Source organism: Pimephales promelas, chromosome 16 (assembly GCF_988280905.1).
Source record: "Pimephales promelas chromosome 16, fPimPro1.hap1.1, whole genome shotgun sequence".
Taxonomy (NCBI): Eukaryota; Metazoa; Chordata; class Actinopteri; order Cypriniformes; family Leuciscidae; genus Pimephales; species Pimephales promelas.
The window spans coordinates 9276677-9298315 of record NC_142784.1 but is presented as its reverse complement, the minus strand read 5'-3'; the positions used below and the strand labels follow the sequence as shown (position 1 = coordinate 9298315).

General features: G+C 41.2%; 2 protein-coding genes across 2 annotated transcripts; one reads left to right on the top strand and one right to left on the bottom strand.

Moving 5' to 3' along the window:
- Window positions 1–4273: 4273 nt before the first annotated feature.
- LOC120470601 (olfactory receptor 6N1-like) lies at window positions 4274–5215 on the top strand. Its single transcript, XM_039660181.2, has one exon. It carries the CDS (start codon window positions 4274–4276, stop codon window positions 5213–5215), a length of 942 nt encoding a protein of 313 aa, XP_039516115.2.
- Window positions 5216–10826: 5611 nt separating this feature from the next.
- On the bottom strand, window positions 10827–19210 carry LOC148973305 (olfactory receptor 11A1-like). The gene is made up of 3 exons (XM_089121625.1): window positions 19179–19210; window positions 17084–17960; window positions 10827–10979 (listed from the first exon to the last, which is right to left on the bottom strand). The coding sequence occupies exons 1-3, from the start codon at window positions 19208–19210 to the stop codon at window positions 10827–10829; spliced, it is 1062 nt and encodes a 353-aa protein (XP_088977751.1).
- Between the last annotated feature and the right edge of the window lie 2429 nt (window positions 19211–21639).

Sequence of the window (21639 nt, the reverse complement as noted above, 5' to 3'; positions counted from 1 at the left end):
ATGATTCTGAAGAGAAAAAGCAAAAGTGGCATTGCGTTATCACTTTTTATTCTGCATTTAGACGAGCGTTTTGGGTGGGAAATCCACGTGCATACGGTGAAAAGTGTGTGAAATTCAATGTAGTATGCACTCCAGGCAGCTTGGTGGCAACGTGAAGCACTGCCACACAACAACACAAAGTCCCCGCACCTGCGTACAACCTTCACTGCCCAGCATACTGTTGCAAATATTGAGGCTATATAAATATTGGAGAGAACACTTTAATACTTAGTCAGTTAGCTGACGATACTTGTCTCTTTCTTAAAAATGATTCACAAGTCTCTGGTGCATTAAGCAGTTTTTATCTTTTCTCCAAAGCTTCTGGATTGGTAAATCCTACGAAAAGTGAAATCTTGTATGTGCATGATTCAGATAAAGTTTCTCTTGATAGTATTAAAGTTAAACATCAGGTAAAATACCTTGAGATTGATATTTGCAAATCAGGTTCAGAACGTCTTCATAAAAATTTTCAACCAAGGATAGATAAAACCAAAAAATAAAAAATAAAAAATAAATACTATGTTGCTGGCTGCAGAGAGACTTGACAATTTATGGGAGAGTCCTGCTGTCTAAGGCTGAGGGCATATCTCGCCTAGTTTACCCTGCTCTTTCCCTATATGTTGATAAAAAAAAAAAAAAAAAACGATTAAATCTATTGATTCTCTGCTATTCCGTTTTATTTGGAAAAAAAAAAAAAAACGAAAATTCTGTCAGTATTTACTCACCCTCATGTTGTTCCAAACCTCTATGTGTTTATTTGTTCTGCTGAACACAAAGGAAGATATTTGGAAGAATGTTTGAATCAAACAGATCTCAATCCCCATTGACTACCATATACTTTACCAGCAGCCATATCATCATGTAGCCCAAGACTGGTTGCCCACTGAAGCTAAGCAGGGCTGGGCCTGGTTAGTACCTGGATGGGAGACCTTCTGAGAAAGCCAGGTCGCTGCTGGAAGAGGTGTTAGTGAGGCCAGCAGGGGGTGCTCACCCTGTGGTCTGTGTGGGTCCTAACGCCCCGGTAGAGTAATGGGGATGCTATACTGTCAAAAGAGCACCGTCCTTCGGATGAGACGTTAAACCGAGGTCCTGACTCTCTGTGGTCATTAAAAATCCCAGGATGTCTTTCGAAAGAGTAGGGGTGTAACCCCGGCATCCTGGCCAAATTTGCCCAGTGGCCTCTGTCTATCATGGCCTCCTAATCATCCCCATACCAATTGGGTTCATCACTGTCTCCTCTCCACCAGTAAGCTGGTGTGTGGTGAGTGTTCTGGCGCACTATGGCAGCCGTCGCATCATCCAGGTGGATGCTGCACATTGGTGGTGGTTGAGGAGATTCCCCCCTCTATGTGAAGCGCTTTGAGTGTCCAGAAAGGCGCTATATAAATGTGATGAATTATTATTATTATTATTATTATTATTAAGATGGAGATAAGGGCTTACGGCTAGAGTGTGTTGCTAAAAAGCAAACAACGATGTGGCCAGGTTGTGTCTCTCCCTCAGGCAGGCATCACACAAGAGAACTTTAGCGGAGGAGTTTACAGAACAAGTTTACAAGTGCAGGTACACTTCTCTTCGAAATATAAACAGGGGCTTGCGGCTGGTGTGGAACATGCACGTTCAACACTGAGATTCTGTTCAGTAAGGGGAGAATATGAACTGGGGAATAATTGGCAGTTAAATATATATATATATATATATATTATATACATGCCACACACTGCAACTTCACGTCAAATACTGTGTGACACTTCAATTCGGGCACTGCATATCCACTTTCACTCTCAGTGCAATAAGGCCAGCACTCACCCAATGATCAATCCTTCCACTGTTACGCTGAATAAGTACTCAGAGGATGAAGAGATGCAGATAACTTCTCACAACATGGGGAACAGTGTCTTCAAAACTCTCTCACATTCAGAAGAAGATATCAGGGATTCAATGATGATTCAGTCCAACACTCTTAAGTGACAGTTACACTCGTGCTCAATACACTTCACAACTTCATATTCAACTCAGTGCAGGGCGTACATTCACACAGATCCGGTGTCATACTACTTATCTTCCTCTCAAGAATGATGGCGATCTCCAATCTTGACTCGATCTCCACAATTCACTCACTTCCCATCCTCACACAATCACCGTTGCACCCTTGATCCAACCGAATCCTCACAGCATTTCCCGGATATCTCCGCGAGACTATGCCACTGCCAAAGAAACCATTTCTCCCGGGGGAGTACCACCTTTATTGTCTTTTCCTTCTCCTTTTAAACATTCCATTTGGCTACATAGCCCTATCGCAGATCCCTATGTGAACTGCCCACACCTGACGCTGATCTGTTTGTATGATGGGAATGTCTGTTCTGCTGAAATGGATAGAGTTTCGTTTGAAGATAGAAAGTTAGAAGCATAGAGACTATAAAGGTTAAAAGTCACTCGAAAAATCATTAGCATTACTACCCACTTTTGTCCACATGTCCACAGATACTTAACGTTATGCTCTTTACTTGGCACTGTCTGGCTGTCGAGAAGTACCGTGTTTCCTTCTGGTTCTTTAAAAACTCTGAACACCGACCACACGAAAAGCAAAACCGCTTTAAGCTGTTCATGTGTTTGCCACAAAAAATCCCTCGGCCACAGTCCATGTTCGGTCAACATAAACTTAAATCCTATGCTTAGTTCACACCATATAATCCACATTGACAACACGAATCGAGCGCGCTCACCAACAAAACCTATCATCCGCGTTCACTCGTCACTTCTGTTATGTGGTACATTCCCTTTCCATGAGGAATCAATCGTTTGTAAATTTGTTTCGGGTCTTGTAAAAGTGTTTTGTGTCTTATTAATTTGTTTTCTAAAATGTTAATGTGTTTTTTCCTTGGTAAAAGTGTTTTGCCCATGTTATTGTGTTTTATGGTAGGGTAAAATGTTTGTCTTGAGCTTTGTGAAAGTGGTTCAGTATTTGTAATGTTGCTTTGCACTTCCCGGCCACCTTACCCAGTAGAGCATTACAATAATCTAGCCTTGATGTCATGAACGCATGAACTAATTGTTCCGCATTTGTCAATGAGAGCATATGGCGTAATTTTGATATATTTTTTAGATGGAAATGCCGTTCTACATATACTAGAAACATGACTTTCAAATGAGAGATTAGTATCAAAGTGCACACCCAGTTCTTAACTGATGACGAAAACTTAACAGAGCAGCCATCAAGTGTTAGACAGAATTCTAGGCTGTTACGTGTGGACGTTTATTTTGTCCAGTAATTAGAATCTCTGTTTTTTTTTTTTTTTTTTTTTTTTTTTCAGAATTTAGTAGTAGGAAATTACTAGTCATCCAATTTTTTATATCGGCTATGCATTCCGTTAATTTTGTGAGTTGGTAAGTTGTACAGATTGAATAGCAGCGGTCCTAGTACTGAGCCTTGTGGTACGCCATACTGAACTTGTGATCGATAAGACATCTCTTCATTTAGTGCTACAAACTGAGAACGGTCAGATGGTCAGAGAGAACACAAGTCTGCCTGATCGCTGTTACCGCAATTCACTCACATGGTGTTTTTCTCTCACTCTCTCCAGAAGGAAATTTCCGCTTAATTATCTCATCAATGTTCTAAACTTTGATTGACACGCTTTGACCTGAGGGGGAGGCAGGGCCTTGAGTAATTTGCGGGGCCCTACGAAACTTGCGTAGTGTGCGTATAGGGAGGATCGGCTCTGGGAATATGTTAAGAACTACTTAGCGATAACAACATTTTGGGGAACCGGGCCCAGGGTTTTAAGATTTGGGGATTTTTATTTACAATATTTAAAAATACAATGTGATACAATTTTATATTATGTAGTGCTTATTTGCATATTACTTTATGACATGTTTAGTAGAGACTGATATATTAAAAAAAAAAAAAACATTCTCAAGAGAGCAGTTGTTCACAAACAAGACAATTAGCATGAGAATAGTCTCCATAAATACATATGACCAGATCAATTTTCACAACACTGTCAAACTAACAAAAAGAGATTGTGGTGAGATTTTAATTATTTCTTCGCTTGTGTCTTTAAAGAATTTTTAAGAGTATTGAAGAGTATTGAATATTTCCGTTTATATCACAGGACTGGAGAGTTGACTATCTAAATGATTATCTAAGTTTTAACTTTTAATCAACTAATTTTTTATTATGATGTGCACAATGAAATCTCTCACAATGAAAAACTGTATATAATTCTAGATGCAGCCACCACTAGAGAATCAATCCATTGTGTTTACACTCTCTGGACTAAACGAAATGATGGGGAAAAGATTTGTGTTTTTTTCTTTGACTGCATTGTATTATCCATTAATTGTGTTGTGTAATGCAACCATAATTTACACTGTAATCTCGCATAAGAAGCTTCATGAGCCGATGTATGTCTTTATATGTAATCTGTGTGTAACTGGACTTTTTGGCACTGCTGGATTCTACCCTAAATTCATGTATGATTTATTATCCCAGTATCATGTGATTTCTTATGCTGGATGTTTGATTCAGATATTTGTCATTTATTCATCTATTCTGTGTGACGTTTCAACGTTAACAGTGATGGCATTTGACAGATATGTGGCAATATGTAGACCACTGGATTATCATTCAGTAATGACCAATCGGAGGGTTCTTGAATGTATCCTTTTCTGCTGGCTTCCTCCATTTTTTTGCGTTTGTGTTTTAATTGTATTAACATCAAGACTAACATTATGTGGCTCTATTATTGAAAAGCTATATTGTGAAAATTGGTCTGTTGTTAAACTCTCCTGTTTTTCTACAACAGTAAATAATGTGATTGGGTATGTAATCATTTTGACATATTTTGGACATGCAATATTGATATTTTGCTCATACATTTACTTGGTTAAAAAATGCAGGAAGTCAATAGAGGGCAGGCACAAATTCATGCAAACATGTGTACCACATCTTCTTGCATTGCTCAATGTGACTGTTGCTTTGCTGTTTGATGTACTGTACAGTCGTTATGGTTCAAAGAGTTTGCCACAAGATTTGCGTAATTTCATGGCCATGGAATTCTTACTCATACCACCCATTTTAAACCCCCTCATTTATGGACTAAATCTGACAAGACTACGGAAGGAAGTCATGAGACTGCTGTTCAAAAAAAAAGTGGGAATATCTGATTGAATATTACTTGGTCACAAACAAAGATTTTATTAGACATTCTAACACCATGGAAAATGTTTTATTGAAATGGACAACATAAAAATTGTGATGGCTAGTTTTTTTTTCTTTTCTTTCAGTCATATACCACTATAAATAAATATGTGTGTGTGTGTGTGTGTGTGTGTGTGTGTGTGTTTGTTTGTTTGTATAAAAACATTAAATAATGCAGGATTACACTTGACAAATGTGCGATTTTTATGTTCCTTTGATGTAATTTACCTGTCATACACTAATTGTGCTTGTGTCACTGACTGCTTGTAAGTCTTAATGTGTCCACAACAGGTACAGTCCCATGTATTCATTAAAGACAACATTTTATCTTTCTTAAGAGGAGTCAAAATGGACAAGGGAACATGTAAACCATTTAAAACTCTGATGTCTGTCAATGTTCGCTATGGTCATCAACTTTTCTTTTTATTCTGTCTACAAATATTACCCCCTGACTTCAGAACAATGCCGTTTCACACCTTATTTCTTTCCCAAGGACTTCTGCAATTAACACTTGACTGACATCCACTGTCATTTCAATCCTGTAAATTAACACCCCACTGAAACACATATTTAACTGAAATGTTTTTAAATTATGTTTAAATTATGTTTTATTTTATGCAACTAACCCTAAACCAAAACACTAATTCCAACAAACTAGTAAGTACATTTTGTGACTCTTTACTTAATTTTATAATTACAGTTTAAAGGGGAAATGAAGCGGTGAATCAAGTTTACATGATTTACAAGATGGATTTCCAATATAATCAACAATTATATAAGAAACATTACAAATGTAAACATTTAGAAGAAAAAAAGAAAAAACTTTGTATCTTTCGCCGCCAGGGCGCCGCCATTGTGCAGTTGACGTCACGGGGTTGGTTGGCTCAAGTTTAACAGGCTCTGGGCATTGAAAATCGCGACATTTATACCAGTGTTTTGACCGCGAACGATTAATGTTAGGTACAGATATTAGACAAAAAGACGACGTCTAATGTTATATGTTGACAAACTGCACATAGAAACATTGTTCGCGATGTCTGCCGTCAGATATTCCCATCTCGTCAACACCATGTAAGTTACGTTGCTGTGTAGAACAGTCAGTGGTGGTTTGGGGCGGAGAGCGGGTTTGCAACGCTAACTTACCAGGTGTCAGTGTGGCTGTTGTCCTGCGATGCCCTCCGTGTCAAAGTCCATCTGCTGTCAAGAGGTTGATCGTGAGCATGTATTGCGTGGTCAATTCTGCATCACCGGCGCGCACGTTTACAATGCTGTGCCGGGAGTTAGACGTGTGGAAGCGGCGATGCTTTCCCTGAAGGATGTCATTGCGGAGACACTTTTTCCTAGTATATGTAGGCTGTAACTACTACTAGCACTACCAGTGCGAAAATATGGACGTTTCATTTCCCCTTTAACAAATACATGCTAACTTACATGTTGTTGACGAGACGGGAATATCTGACGGCAGACATCGCGAACAATGTTTCTATGTGCAGTTTGTCAACATATAACATGAGACGTCGTCTTTTTGTCTAATATCTGTACCTAACATTAGTCGTTCGCGGTCAAAACACTGGTATAAACACAGTTTGATGTCGCGATTTTCAATGCCCAGAGCCTGTTAAACTTGAGCCAACCAACCCCGTGACGTCAACTGCACAATGGCGGCGCCCTGGCGGCGAAAGATACAAAGTTTTTTTCTTTTTTTCTTCTAAATGTTTACATTTGTAATGTTCCTTATATAATTATTGATTATATTGGAAATCCATCTTGTAAATCATTTAAACTTGATTCACCGCTTAATTTCCCCTTTAAGACACGTTTAAAAAGGTGTTAACACATATTTTAATGTGCTATGTGTGTATTTTGGATGTACAAAAGCAGCATGAATATACTAAAATATAATTATATGATCAAATTTAAATTTAACCCCCTCCTGGGTGGTATTGTTTCAACAGCATTTGAAGTTTTACCTTCTTTCATTTTAATCTGATTTATAATATTGTTTTCAGAGAAAAAAAAACAAACAATTGAAAATATGAAAAGTATACATTATCTCTGTGCCATCATCCATTATAATGACGCAATATTCTTCATCTAAAACATCAGTCAAGCCTCACTTGGACAGGTTTTTTGACCTTTTGACCAATGGGATTTAATTGTTGTTGTAATGTCTAATTACACCCGAAGGTCCATTTATCTCAGTCCACTGGGAGATGTGATGGTCTAGATGCTGTCCTGGAATGGTCAAGGGACCATATTAGGAGTGAAAACGAGTTGTTTATTACATATTTTTGAGTTACATCATTTGGTGGTGAACTAAAAAGATTTATATTGGCAACTATACCACATAACGCTATTTGGTATTGACAATTTGCTCATTTAGAGGTCACTAAAAGCAATGATCAGCCCGAAGGGATGTAAGTGTAATTGCATGGTCAGTGGGGTTTAATTAATTTGTTATCATTACATGATAATTATCTGTTCTGTTATCCTACTTAGAGCAGCTCTGGACAAAGAGGCCTTCTGGGTATAAGGACTGAGGCAAGATGAGAGTGGAAACATACATAATGACCGTTAATATACACTGTACATACACTGTAGGAACTGATTAAATGTAAGTAAAAAAAAAAGTTGACCTGAGTAATTTGTTTACATTAACAAATACAATTGGGTAGAAATAATTGGAGGAAAACATTTAAAAACAAAGTTTATGAGTAATATTAACTGTTTTAATTTATGATTAACATTAACTTTTTTTTATTTTGTCAAAACCTTTGTAAAATATTCCATACAACCACCGTTTTCACAGTGGATATAGTGGGATTTGGCAGGTGTGCGTGGGAACCCTTGAACTTTGTGTGGGTGCAACAGAAAAAAAAATGACTCACCGTAAGACACTATATTGACTATCAAGTTATAGAAATACATTTTGGGACAAGAGTGTCACAGTTGCACCAAGTACCACAATCCTGATTTAGAAACGCTGTGGAAACGCGTCAAAGCATTTTCAGGTACAAATATGTAGCAGCATTTTCACACGTATTTTGAATGAATATTTCATGTCGATAAACAATGGTTAAATAATGTTAAAATGTATATCTTTGTAAGACTGCCGACCCTTATAGAACAGTGGCACGGGAAAACAAATGTCCGGCAAATATCGAACCTTAAACTAACTTTACTGCGCTCAAAAAGCATGAGTGCATTTCACGCATTTGTAATCGCTATCGTTTAGTGAGAAGGAGAGGAAGGACCTTGTCTGCATGGGCGTACCGGCCTAGATGTCCTTTAATCAGACAGAAGAACTGCAAATAAAGTCAGGAAGCGTGTTTGTGAAGGCGTGGCCAGGGGGTGATATTACGTTTTGATTTGACGTGAAAGGACTACTTCAGAAGGAATTACAGGCTGCTGAAATTTGACAGTGCACGCAACATTTTTTTTTTATATTAGCCTGCCATTGCGCTATTATTGATATTAATGAATCTATTTATTTATTGATTTATTTGAGCTGCCAGAACTCAGTTCCAGGCCGTTCCGGCCCACTTTAACCCCTGGTTATACATCACATTGGCCTTTATTGTTGATCAGTACAGCAATACAGCATATTTTATACATATTCACCCACACTTTCCTGGGTGGCCCAAAGCACACAAATAACAGTTCTGATTTCCTCCACAGGGCGGCTCTGTGGACGTAAGCGTCTAACGCCCTCACCGGGCAGAGTAAATTAAGTTTCTCCTGGTCTCACGACAGAAATGGAGGATGACAGAAAGCCTGCAGAACTGTAGATCTAAAAACATTTGTAGGGACCTTCGGGGCGTAACCCGGGCGTATAGAAAAGCCTTAACCATCTCAGAAAATTCCAGGCACGAGGGTGCAACCGACAGAGCCTGCAAATCTCTGATTCTCTTGAGTAAGGAGATAGCAAGAAGGAAGATAGATTTCAGAGTGAGAAACTTCTCAGGAACTTCTTCGATAAATTCAAAAGGAGCTAGGGAAAGACCTTCTAATCTAATACAATGGCCAGATCCCAGGTCGGCACCCTCGTACGAACTGCTGGCATCAGCCTCAACGAGCCACGAAGGAAACGAGTTATAAGCCAGGGTCTCCCAAGAGAAACTCCACTGAAAGAGAAGTGGTAAGCAGCCAGTGCCACCACATACACCTTTATTGTGGAGAGGGATAACCCTGTGGAGAAACGCTCCTGCAGGAATTCCAGCACTGCACCCACTGGGCAGTTAACTGGGTCCTGCAGGTGTTCTCCACACCAAGAAGTAAAAAGTTTCCACTTCAAGGCATAAAGCTTCCTCGTGGATGGAGCTCTGGAGTGGAGGATGGTCTCGACAACCTCAGCTGAGAGACCGGAATCTATGAGCTGGGCCCCCCCAAGCCTGTAGTTTCCACAATTCTGTTCAGCTCCAAACGAGAGCCGACCAGGAGAGAAATAAGGTCCGCAAACCATACTTGGGCTGGCCAGAACGGGGCTACTAGTAGTAGACTGACCCCGTTCCGGCAAACCCTCTCCAGAACTCCTGGTAGCAGAGCAATCAGGGGAAAGGCGTACAGAGGTGACCCTAGCCCCGCATGAGAGAGTAGATCCCTCCTGACCGAGAGCTCCATAGGAGAGCCATCCAGGAGAGAAATTAGGTCTGCAATCCATACTCGGGCCGGCCAGAACGGGCCTACTAGTAGTAGACTGACTCCATCCCGGCGAACCCTCTCCAGAACTCCTGGTAGCAGAGCAATCGGGGGAAAGGTGTACAGACGTGACCTCGGCCACGGCTGCACCATAGTGTCCAACACCAGAGGGGCTGGATGACTGAAGGAGAACCACAGATGACAGTGCGTTGTCTCCTTGGAAACTAAACCAAAGGAGCTCCACCACCTCGGGGTGGAGCCTCCATTCCTCCGGCCTCAGCCCCTGCCTCGACAGGGAGTCTGCTACCACTTTCAAATACCCAGGATGATACATTGCTCTCAGTGATAGTAGCTTCCCTTGGGACTACTGTAGGATCTGACGGGCCAACTTGTAAAGTGGACTCGACCGCAGGGCCCCCTGATGATTTATATAAGAGACCACTGACGTTGTCTGACTGAACTAACACATGATGACCTCTCAGGTCTGCTAGGAAGTGTTTCAGAGCCTGGAGTCAATGTGGAAACACATTGGTCAACAGTGGTTGTTTTCTCCACGATTTCGACACCTCGGTGTGGAGATTGTGGAAAAAGGGCAGGCACCGGTGTGGAGGTTGCACTCGTGACGGCAAAAATCTCTCATTCAACTTTGATTTTGATAGAGACTCCTGCCTAGTCACTATCCATTCAATACTGAGTTTCTCAACTGCTCCCTTTAAAACCTCCATCAGCTCATCACTTTCGGGAGTGTTATGTGGCGAGTCACTTTCGGGAGCGTAACGTGAATAGTTGCAGTACTGGTGCCTCGGCCCGAGCGGAAGAAACCGCAGAGCGTGCTTCCGAACCCGGAGCTGAGGCACTGGATCTCACAGGTGAAGGGAGAGATAAGGCTGGGCCCATTTCTAACCCCTACTGAGAGATCCATCTGCGATCCTTACGATAAGCGTCACCGCTCTGCCTCAGCAAAAGCGAGACCCGAACCGTGGGGAGCGCGCACCGAGCCGCTCTCCTCAAAGAGCGCCCGGCGGGAGCGGAGTGTCCTTAATGGCAGACGCTCACAATGCTCACTGTCAGCCCCCTTTAGAGCTGACTGGGCATGCTAAACTCCCAGACAAACAACACAAAGAACATGTGTATCCCCGCCCGTTAGATAGCGCGAGCAGGTTGAAACACACTTCTTAAATTGGTGTTCGCTTGCCATAGTCTCTCTAGTCTTGCGTACGGCTGAAGGTATGGAATTCATAGCAGCTTTCTTTGGCCAAGGCCAAATAAGGCAAACGGCATAAGGCCGTTTTTTTTGACCGACATGTCAAATGACAGTTCGTTTCGTTCAGCGTCACGTTTCGGGGCGTGGAAATGTCCCCACAACAACAGACCGGCGTGCAACAAGTCAGTCAGCATAGAAAATCAAAGGAGAAGAAAACAAGCAGTACTGTATTTTCTGCACTATAAGGCACACTTAAAAGCCTTTAACCTTCTCAAAAAACGACAGTGAACTCGCGTTCGTCTCCATCTTATGCCCGCGAACTCGCGCATATGTCCATCTTATGCCCGCTTTGTCACACGGCCAGTTCAACCTATATATCAAATATAAATCAGGTTGTGTGTGTAAATCACGTGCCTGCTCACGAGTGCTCACTCTTAAGAGACACACTGTCCCCGGCGCTACTCGCGCGTCACAGAATGTTCATAATGCGCTCCCCGTTCACAGTAACCGGGTCGTCTCATTCAAAACAGCCAGCTGTTGCTGTCTGCGAGCCGCCGCACATTGAATGCTCACATGAGTCAGGCTGCGAATGTAAGTTACGTGCCCGCCCCAGCGCGCTCACGCCTACTAAATAAACGCCTCACCTCTGGCACTGCGCACTCGCAACATTTCCTTTAGCCTTTAGCACATCTAGTGGATGCATAACGCAAACCCAGTCAAACGTTTGACTGCAGTATCTTATGCGCCTTATAATCCAGCGCGCCCTATATATGAATACTGAATCGGCCAGCTGCGACGTCAGAGTCTGTTGTTTCATGTTTGCCCGCAAACGTGGCTGATATCCCCTTTGCAGTTAGGTACTTCACTTGATCTTCCATAGTAGATAGGAGGGGACATACAACTACGTTTAGCTGATCTTGAGAAATGCTCATTGTCATCACACGTCTGCGCTTTGTTTCCCGGCAGACCGAAAATAAAAGCAAAACTTGCGCCCCCCGGAAATCCGACAAAATTCAACCAATCAGATGATGACTTCTACATTTCTGAAGTGTTTCCAGTTAAGTGTACCATATGCATCAGACGTTTAGCCAACGTTCTGTGGGCGTGACGTCTGAGGCTGAGACTAAAGTCTCTCTAATATAAATTGTTTGTGTGGTGCAAAGTATGTATGGACAGACAATATTCACACTGAGACAGATTTACATATAAAGCTTACTGAAGGCACAGAAGCTTGTTGTTTGTGGGGTTCTTTATAGTTTCCTGGTCGATGACGTCACCCGCCTATGATGTTCCGTCACTCCACTGGACTGATTCCATACGTGCTTCATGACGCACAAAACAGGGGCGTTCCCACAGCGTTCGACGCAAGCTCGAAGTTCCCTTGAAAGGGAACTAAAACCAGTTTAACAATTTCAATACAGAAAACTGTACACAAAAATATGTGACAAAATTGATGATGAAATTAAATGATTTTATTTTCATTTTCATGGTAACAGTTCATCATCCCTGTTAAATCGAAAAGTAAAATGCAATTGGTGATTTCACGTTTCATTTTCACTACAATCTCGAGGCAAGACATGAAAAGAAACTGCTTTTTATTAACACTCACGCAATAATAATGATTTTTTTTATTTTTTACTGTTTTAGCTTTCGTTTTCATTTTCAAAGACAACCTGTATGCAAATTATATGTTAATGAGTGGGTGGGGCTTGTTCAAGGAACGGGGCTACAGACGCACCTTCCATAAAGCGACGTCGTCGATGCCCCGTGTGAATGAGGGTGATTGAGCGAGTGTGAATGTGTGATATGATACGAAGTTATTGAAAGTGTGTCGCTACTCGATCCGTACCGTAAACACGATCTGTGCTGTGCATGTGCGAAAACGCGACTCCTTCCTATCTAAATGTCGAAACCATTTACGGCAGTTGTTGTTGGTTACTACACGATCCATATCGTAACAGAAGCCCCTTAACTGACTTTTATTACTTTTAGTTATCCTTTGTCATTTTATTTAATGTTTAGTTATTTTATTTTTACTTTAATTTACTTTCTTCTCCCTAATGTCATGTTATTCTACGTGGTCCGTTTCCTGTTAACACTCATATTTTTGTCAATTCTGTCTTAGCCAGTTATTGTTATCAATTTTACAAACAGATGTGCAGATCAATTTTAAAAGTGTGGGCAGTATGATGGTAGTAGTGTGTGATCAGCCTCCTCTACAGAAATACTATCGTACTATACTATTGTAATATTTACAATATTACTACATCATGTAATATTACATTTTGTTAAGGTTTGTTATACTTATTTCATCATACTTTAACAAATGTCTGCCCTCATGAAAACACACAGGAACACACAGAATAACATTATTTAATTATTAATAAATGAATTCATCCACACCTACCTCCATCCGTCTATCATCCATCCCTCCATCCATCTATCTACCCCTCCATCTATCCCTACATCTATATCCATCCCTCCATCTATATCCATACCTCCCTCCCTCCACCTTTGGCACTGCTCTGTCCAGTCTCTATGTGCTTACATAGACAGAACGCAGTGTTTCAGGACCTCAGACCAGCTCTTTGTTTTGGTGAGAAGCTGAAGGGAAAGGCTCTCTCCAAACAAAGTTTTGGCTCATTTTGTAGAACTCGAAGTAGAACTTGATGGGCTTCAAAGCGAAACCCCCATGTCACCATTCACTGACGTAATGTCTCCATTCCCCATACTTTCCCTTTGTTTACTCCTTGTATTCAAATCATGTGTTCCATTATGTTTATATGTCTGGTACTGTGTATGTTTGTAATGGTGTGAAAAAATGTATAATTCATCGAACTTTGTTAAATAGGTTAGTTGCTTCTCAATCAGATGCAGAGAGAGAGAGATCATTCAAGCAAGGAATGATCCACATTTCATTAAGGTGGGGGAAGTTGGAATGTTAAATCAACACCAGTATTTAATTTAACATATGCAACCAGCATTTAGTCTTTGTGGTTATCAAACATTATAATTGCACTACTGCCCTGTACTGCATGAGGTTGATTGGAAAGATGTGTTTGTGTCCTTTAGTGTTACCGATTTGGTATAAACCCCCTTTCTTTAATTAATGGTATATTCCTCGCGTGTTGCACTCTTCAGTTTGCGGGAAGCACTCTGGAGAGAGGTTTGTGTCTCCATTACTGGACAATTCAAACAAGGTTTTAGAGCATATTAAATTGAAGTTATTACGAAATCAGAACGAAATATGGTGGAAATACTGTTGGTGACCCTGTTGTTTGTTGAATAGGTGGTTCTCCATGTTTAATATAGTACTTAAACTTTATTGCTTTAAACGTGCGATTGTGTCATATTTCTATGAACGGTATAACACTTTAAGTATCAGTTAATGTGGTTTTCATGGGTATGAGGATGCTTGTTAATGTTGATCTGGGTTTCACTTAATTTCATTTTGATGACATGATTAGGGTTGGGTATCGTTTGAATTTGAACGATTCTGATTCCGATTCCGATTCCTTGTTTCGATTCCGGTTCCTAACGATTCTTGATTCCGATTCTTTTAAGAGGCAGGGTCAAAAAAGTTTAGCTAACCTTGCTAACCAATGGCCTTTCTGAAGGAAATACTCCTTTCTGAAGGAAATCCTCCTTCTGTAAAAATACTCCTTTTGTCACAAATTTTGCATTTTGCCGAGATTTCGTTATTTTTAGAAAAGTGAAGCCACACGTGGATCGCCGACGTAAGGTACTCACGTTCGACTCGCGTGGTTATGCCAACACTTCCGGTAGACGCTTCTTCGTTGGTGTTGTTCAGCGGTTTCTTCTTCCGCTCGGCGGACTGTGAATATCGAAACTAGGAATCGAAATTTTAACTTTTGAACGATTCCGGGAAAAACGAAAAGTTAGTCTCGGTTCCAATCGATACTCGATTCTCGATACCCAACCCTAGACATGAGTGGTTAATACGTGCTGCACCGAGTGAAATGCGCGCCAGTAATCAACAGTGCATTCTGGGTAATGTAGTTCATGATTTAAAACATGTTATGTGTGTTAATAAGCAGCTGAAACTGTGAATTGTTTCTTTGATATTGTAAGTTGCCTGCATATTAGATATATGGGACAATGTTCTAACTGAATGATGTATTTGCAGATTGTCAATCCAGAAAAGCAGATGATTGTAACACTGTCCCATTTTATGCTTGCAGGTATGAGTTGTATTCTTTTGTTTTATTAATTTTCAGAATTCATAAATCTTATTAGTTCTATAAAAATATGCCTTTGGTGCAGAGTTTGCGGGAAGCACTCTGGAGAGAGATTGTCAATCCAGAACAGCAGATGATTGTAACACTGTCCCATTTTATGCTTGCAGTAAACACGCAAAAGCGAAAAGACGTTGTTGGTGTTTTTCTTCATTTGGGCTGACCCTGTGGTGCGTCTAGGGATCCGCTACATGTTAAAGTGTAGTTACCCGTTTCGTTTTTCCCCTGGATTTTTTCCTTTTGTGAATGAGTTGTGCGCATTATACTACACGTGACACATTGGTGATGATTTTTATCTAAGATGCGAGAAAAGGAATTGAGGAAAGGTAACGAGGATGCACAAACAAGAAATGAGAAGCACTTCCTGGCTCCACTTTGAAGTGAGTTCCACTCTGTTTAGTGGGCGTGGGAATTTTATGGATAGTGGATAGGCCCTCGGCCCCTTGATTTTGTCCAAGTCTACTCCACAATTCAAAATGATTGTGACATCACAGCATATTGTGCTTAACCCTCTAGGCGCCACGGTCGAGTTTAGTCTACAATATTCTGCACTGAATAAAACGGCAGATTTTGTTCAATCTCCCCTCCACTAGATGGCAGACATATCATACATCATCCTGACTCAAAACAACATCATGCTTCTATACAAAATGTTCAAGTTAGAGGGCATTGAATCAGTGCAATCAAAAGCGCAGCTAAACAAAAAAAAAAAAAAAAAAAGCGCAGCTAAACAGTGAACTAAACAGGTCTTGTCTACTTGTGTTTGTGTGTCATTTGAATAATATCTATGTGCCCCATACATGGAATCCGAGTGCCTACTGTATGTAGTAAATGGAAAATCTGTACAGCAAAAGGCCGGCCGCTACATGCATTCAGTTTGTTTCGGCCATTTTATTAGTAATGATTTACACAGTTTGTTTACTACTTACTACTTTACCTGAGCATTCAGTACTGTGCAATGCAGTAAGAAAGAAGTGCTGCAATTTATTATTTAAACATGTGACTTTTCATGAAAATTCTATAATCCAAGATTTCCACCACCATATGACATCATATATGCTAATTATATGGGAAACGTAATCCCTATATAAACTTTGGGTCGTAATTTAATATTCCTCTAATTTACAGAAAGTCTCTATATTTTATCACTTTTAAGATATAGCCTTTTTAAATTAAGATGTACAAATCAAACATTTTAGGAAAAAAATCTCTGGCGCAAAAAGAGTTAAATGTAGTGTATGATATATTAATATTTAGAAAATTAATCACATGATTGTGTAGAATATATTATAATATAACTTACATGGTCTACATAGAGTATGAAAACTATTTAACATTCACAACTTGCAAAGCTTGCCTTTGGTATACCATTTTCTCATTTTAGCTTCCTTTATTGCATGATTTGCAGACCACAAATCACTGGGTTTAATAATGCAAAAAGAATAAAAAAAATACAAAGAGAATATTACATGAAGCATGTAGGGCACTTCTCATATCAAACCGGCTTTGTAGAAGTTCAGAGGAACTCCCAATGATGAAGTTAAATAATGCCATTAGATGTGGTACACAAGTGCTAAAGAGTTTGAATCATCCTCTCTTTGACAATTTCTTGCACTTTTAGTATAAATATATTAGTCTTACTGGTACCTACTTAGTTATACATCTTACAACAGCTTGCCTTTTGTTAAACTTATGACAAAGCATTCTCATTATAGCTTCCTTTATTGCTTGAGTTCCCACTCCATACAAGATTGGGTTTATTAATGGGGAAAAAATAAGGAAATACAAAGAAAGTATTACACGAATTGTGTAGGGTACATGTCTCATATCAAAACGGCTTTGCAAAAGTTCAAAAGAACTCCCAATAATAAAGTTAAATAATGCCATTAGATGTGGGACACAAGTGCTAAAGAGTTTGACTCGTCCTCTTTTTGACAGTGTCAAACAGATTAATATGATTCTTAAATAAGTGTAGATAATTATAAAAAATGGGAGTACAACCACAAAGAAAATTATTAGTAGGCTATGTATGTTGTAATATGAAATATCAGAGCATGCTAGTTTCACTATTGAATAATTATCACAATATACTTTTTCAATGATAACTCCACAAATATCAATGTTTGCTGTGAATGAGAGAGTGATGGTCACTCTGATAAAGGGGAAAAGCCAAGTGAATACAATGCCAAAAATCACCTTTTTGGGGGTGACTATTTTGTTATAATGTAATGGATAACATATAGAAATATATCGATCATAAGCCATAAGTGTTAGGTTTGTTATATCACAACTAACATAGGTATATATAAAGTAGACTTGCACAAGACAAGAAAGCCATGTTATTTGATAATCCTCCATTAAGAAACGACTTATGATAAAAGGTGCAACTGCTGTGCCACCATATAAATTTATAAATGCCAAATTGCAGATAAAGAAGTACATTGGCTTGTGTAGTTTTCTTTCAACACATACTACACAGATGATCAGTCCATTAGCAACGATGATGAGTGGAAGAAGTAAACCCAGCACAACAACAAAAACAAACTTCAAGTCATGTATTTTGTTATATGCATCCAGTGTGAAGGAAATATTCTGCAATGTGCTTTTCAGCGTGGCCCTGTAATTACATGAACAACAGAAGAAAAACAAGGTTAAAGAAATGCTACTGGTACAGAGAAAAGCCATTATTCACTATATTTTTAGCATATCATTTCATCACAATAGAGACTAAACATGAATCACAAATAGCAGAATAAATACAGTATATACAGTGTGTGTTTATATATATATATATATGTATATATATATATATAACTTACAGTTTATCATGTCTATCAAGCATCATTTTGAAGACAGTCTTTGTCTGTTGAAAATGAATGTGGAATTTGAAGGATGGGGTTGTATTTATGAAAGGTTTATGCAAATGTGCCATGACAACACATGGTTTATGCAAATTAGCACATTGCTGAGTCGGACAATGTAACCTAAAGCGCAAATAGAAATAATAATAATAATAATAATAATTTAGAGATAAATCATCTAAGAAAGAATCGTGTAGAAAGACAATACCTCCCAAAAATCATAGAAAAAAAAAAAATAGAACATTACTAAGGTTTTAAAACACTCCTAAACTCAAGGTTTTTATTTAGTACAGTGGCTAGATCAACAAATAAACAATTGTCTCCTGAACTATATAATCCATCACAGTTTAGTAATGACTTTATGGATGTCTTCACTGAGGAAATCGAAAGCAAGAAATGTAAAGTAGTGTACAATGTTTTAAAACTCAGCCTCAATTATTGTCCCTAAAAAAGTATTGCAGTGCTTTATGACAGGAAGAGATAGAAAAAAAAACGATATACGACAAGAAGAGCTAGATAAAATCTATATATATATATATATATATATATATATACATTGGGTACGGAAAGTTAGCCTGGTTCAACCAGACTCTAGTACATTTCATTTGTACATAGAGTCTTACCTCTCTCCATTGAGAAATTTTTACTTCCTTGTAGGTGGGTTCACTATTAAAGTTCAAAACTATTGGATCTGCCCAGAGTCACTCAGAATCTGCCATAGCCAATAGCTAACATGTGGTTGTGACGTATGTCATGCGCCGAAACAGCTGGAAACAACAAGTCCGAATGATCAGGGGATTATGTTTACAATATGATTTCAGTCAACGAGAGCTGCAGGTTTTCTTTCAAGCATACGTTTCGGTGTCTCACTATGGGATACGCCCCTTCCGCGTATTCCTCAGAAGCCCTATTACATTACGCCAGCCCTGATTGGCTGGCAGACATGACGCTGTGTCTGGGAGTGGCTACCCTACCCCTCCGTATAAGAGGAGCAACACAGCGTCATTACGACATTCAAAAACCTCTTCTCGCTTCACACCAGAAGCCTTGAAGCCTTTTCTACGAACTCTTGGACGAACTACTGGCCACCACGCCGTTTTTCGTCTGGCTCCTTCGATTTGCATCCCAGCCGATTGCAAGGAGGTTTGTTCGATTCTACGATGGCTGCAGCAATGCAGACTATCCAGGCTAGTGAGGGAGATTCCGTGCGGTTCTGTTCATGCGGGAACAAGATTTCATGCAAGGACACACACCAGGTCTGCTCTGCATGTCTCGGGCTGAAACACGCTCAATTGGCGATCGAGAGTCCCGGCACGTGTGAACACTGCGCACGCTTCACCACGAAGAGCCTTCGTCGCAGGCTAGCATGCCAAGCTAGCCTGTCGGGCCAGGATCCCCTCATGACTCCTAGCCCTGCACCAGCTAACACTCCGCAGGTATCCATCCCTGTAGAACCGCCCACCATGGCGGCTCTATCCTGGAGTGAGCAGCTCGACGCGTGCATGCCTCTCTCCAGTCTGCTCAGCACGGATGAGGAGGAAGACGCGGTCGAATTCGAGGAAGAGGGACAATCGGACTTTCTTCTCTCTGACGAAGAGGAAGACTTCGAAGATTCTCCATTCCTCCCTCGGCCTGCGCACCCGGAGCATATCCTCGCTGCGGCGGGATCCACGGAAGAGGCGGACGGTACACCATCCTCCCCGCTTCTCAGTGTCGATCTGCAGGACGTGTGCAAACGCGCTGCAGGGAAACTTAATATTCCGTGGCCGACCGTGGTAGCGGAGACTGCAAAGTCTCGCTATGAGGGTAAGAGACTGCCAAGTGCCAAACGAGCAGCACGACAGCTCCTTCCTGTTTTCCCGGAGCTCCTGGAGGAGGTCGCGGTTACGTGGAAGGATAAGCCGTTCACGAGCAAGATGCCCGTGCAGGGTGGCTCCGTTCTAGATGTGGAGGGGATGGAAAAGGAGGGCCTTCTCCGTATGCCCCCCATGGAGCCTTTAGTTGCCGCTCACTTGCAACCTAAACGCACGGCGGCTGCAAACCCGACGCTGCCATCTAAAGCTGATCGTTTCCAGTCGAGCATGACGGAACGCGCTTACAAAGCAGTCGCGCTCTCTGTAAGGGCTATGAACGCGATCTCTCTGCTGACCGCATACCAAGCGGAGCTGCAGGACGAAGTGACTACCATGCCAGGTCAGACACACTGGGAGGAGATCTGTGTTGTAACGGATCTCTCTCTGCGTCTTCAGAGATGCGCGGTTCAAGCCGCCGGGAAAGCCATGGCCACAATGGTTATCCAGGAGAGAGCACGATGGCTTAATCTCGCTAATCTCTCTGACAGGGAAAAAGAAACCATCCTAGACGCACCGGTAGTCGCCGATGGCATTTTCGGCTCAGCTCTGACACTGATGCAGAAGAGATGCGAGGAGAAAAAGAGGGATGATGAGGCTTTGCAGCTCTGTATGCCGAGGAAGACGCAGATTGTACCACCTCCGCCACCCCGACAGACCTTCGCACAGGTCACGGCCCGCCCACCCCCCAACTTTCGCATTCCGAAACGGCAGAGACCTAAAGTGAATGCAGCGGGTCAGAGTGGAGCGCAGGAACAGAGGTCTGCATGGCCTAGGAAGAACTATCCGCCTGCGGCAGCTCAAACGGTCCAGTCAGCTCCTCAACCTCATCCCCACCCTCAGGGAGCGAGGAGGAAGAAGAAGACTGTTTGACAGGGTCTTCACCAGGGAACGGAGTCATCAGCCCCCCAGTTTGCTAGCTCCCGACCCTCTCATGTTCAGCGTTCTTCGAAACATGAGTTCTACGGTTCACAGATGTTCTGTGGGGAAAACGGCGCCCGGTTGGGCCAGGGGAAGCAGAGCGGTGAAAAGGAAAAGAAACGGTGCAGTGGTGCACACCAACCCACTAGTCACAAGCACTTTTCATGTTCAAAACTCAATAAAGTTTTCACTGTACCCCCAAGAAATGTTGCAAAACACAATGCCCCAAAAAATGTTGCAAAACATGTTAACAGAACACACTATGAACCACTCAGACTCTGTCCAAGCGCAAAGTGCCCACGCATGCGCAGTACAGACCGCGAACTCATTCATGTTTCAGCCACAAGATGGCACCAGAACGCTGCAAATAAACAATTGGCGAGAGTGCACAAAGTCCCATTGGGTATTAAAGACAATACAATTCGGGTACAGACTGCAGTTTGCCACTCCAACCCCCCCCCCCCCCCCCCCCCCCCCACAATTCAAAGGAATAATTCATTCTCATGTGCGGGAAGAGCTAAAACATGTCCTTCAGGACGAAATTCATTCACTGTTGAACAAAAAGGCGATAAGAGTGGTACCACCCGAGCAAAGCCACAGTCCCAAAGAAAGGGACTCGTGCCCTTCGTCCCATATTGGATCTACGTGCGCTGAACAAATACTT